Raw genomic sequence first — 1445 nt, forward strand, 5'->3', positions numbered from 1 at the left:
AGAGGGGGGGGGCGGGGGGACATTGAAGTCGGCTATCTGTCACTTACATTTTCATAGCGGATAATAAATGAGCGTCGGTGTGAGCTCCGGGATAGGCCATTTTTTAACCTCCTGCGCATGCTCATGGCCGTCCATCATTGTGCCGAGAATACACGCTGTGGTGCACATGTGCAGCTCGGTGTACATACTACAGATAACAAGCAGGCAGGAAGAGGCATGGCGTGTCCCATGTGTGATAGAGATCCCGCCTGCTCCCCATCTTTGGGGTGTGTAGCTCCAGATTGACAATAGAAGGCGTAACCCTCACCCTCCGACAGGTATTCCTATCTGAGCCTTATGGGAGAGATTCACCCTGACTTCCTGTCCAGTGACAACATGGTGACTGAGACATTCACAATCTCTTACCAATCAAACTAAAATTTTTCATTTCTGTCCCTGATGGAGATTTCTCCTCACTTCCTGTCCTGGTAACAAGACAGGAAGTAAGCAAAATGTTCCCGACAGAGTACCAGACAGCAGTAGAGAGGTTGGAACGCTTTCCCATAAACCATTAAAAAAAAAGTTTGGCTAGAGATGCACTTAAAGTAAAACCCAAAACCTTTTTAGTTTTGGATACAGTAAGGGAGGGTTAGAACCCCTGTTTTTGTTTTTGCAATCTGTCTCCCATTGGGGAGATTTCCCTTCACTTCCTGTCCATAAGCTGCAACAGAAAGTGAGGGAAATCCCTCCAAAGTGATGGAAGTCTATGGTAATCATCGGGGTCATCAGCACTAGATTTGTCTCCATGTCTTCAGGTGGAGGGCATGACTGTACTCATTGTGTCTGTGTCTGCAGTTCAGGATCGCATTGTCGGAGGAAATACCGCATCTATCCAGAATTATCCCTGGCAAGTGAACCTGAGGTACCAGTACGCCCCGGCATGTGGAGCCTCCATAATCTCCAATCAGTGGCTTCTGACGGCGTGCCATTGTTTCCCAGCGTAAGTATCCCTTGTGTCCCTTCCCCCCCCCCCAATCCATCTCTGGTACAGGTGTCACCAGGACAGGAAGTGAGGAAAGACCTTCCTCTGCGGCAGTCCGGCCGTTACGTGATGATGTGTGAGCGCCGTGCTGCTGGGATTCCTGTACAATCAAGCTGGTGTGGTGACCTGCCCCCCAGGGGGTGTGTCCAAGACAGCCTGGGCTCACAGGAAGTGGGATGAATGATGCCGGATGTCATTTAACCTGGAACACTGGTGGTATCTTGTGAAGATGAAGTACTGCATGGGGTCAGCTCCCGGGAACTCAGCACAGGGATGGTGGGGGCTCCTCATAATGGGCACAGCGGGTGTACAGACCCGGGAACTCAGCACAGGGATGGTGGGGGCCCCTCATAATGGGCACAGCGGGTGTACAGACCCTCAGCACAGGGACAGGGATGGTGGGAGCCCCTCATAATGGGCACAG

The 1445-nt window shown here is 51.4% G+C and overlaps 1 protein-coding gene across 1 annotated transcript in view; it reads left to right on the plus strand.

Annotated features, from left to right (window-relative positions):
* Nucleotides 1–1445, plus strand: part of LOC108800961 (prostasin-like) — an 8972-nt gene that overhangs the window by 1417 nt on the left and 6110 nt on the right. Inside the window, exon 3 of the mRNA XM_018572940.1 lies at nucleotides 835–979. Within this exon, the coding sequence (XP_018428442.1) occupies nucleotides 835–979 (145 nt within the window). The remainder of the gene's footprint in view (nucleotides 1–834; nucleotides 980–1445) is intronic.

Source organism: Nanorana parkeri, unplaced genomic scaffold (genome assembly GCF_000935625.1).
Source record: "Nanorana parkeri isolate BGI_ZX_2015 unplaced genomic scaffold, ASM93562v1 scaffold2179, whole genome shotgun sequence".
NCBI classification, from domain to species: domain Eukaryota; kingdom Metazoa; phylum Chordata; class Amphibia; order Anura; family Dicroglossidae; genus Nanorana; species Nanorana parkeri.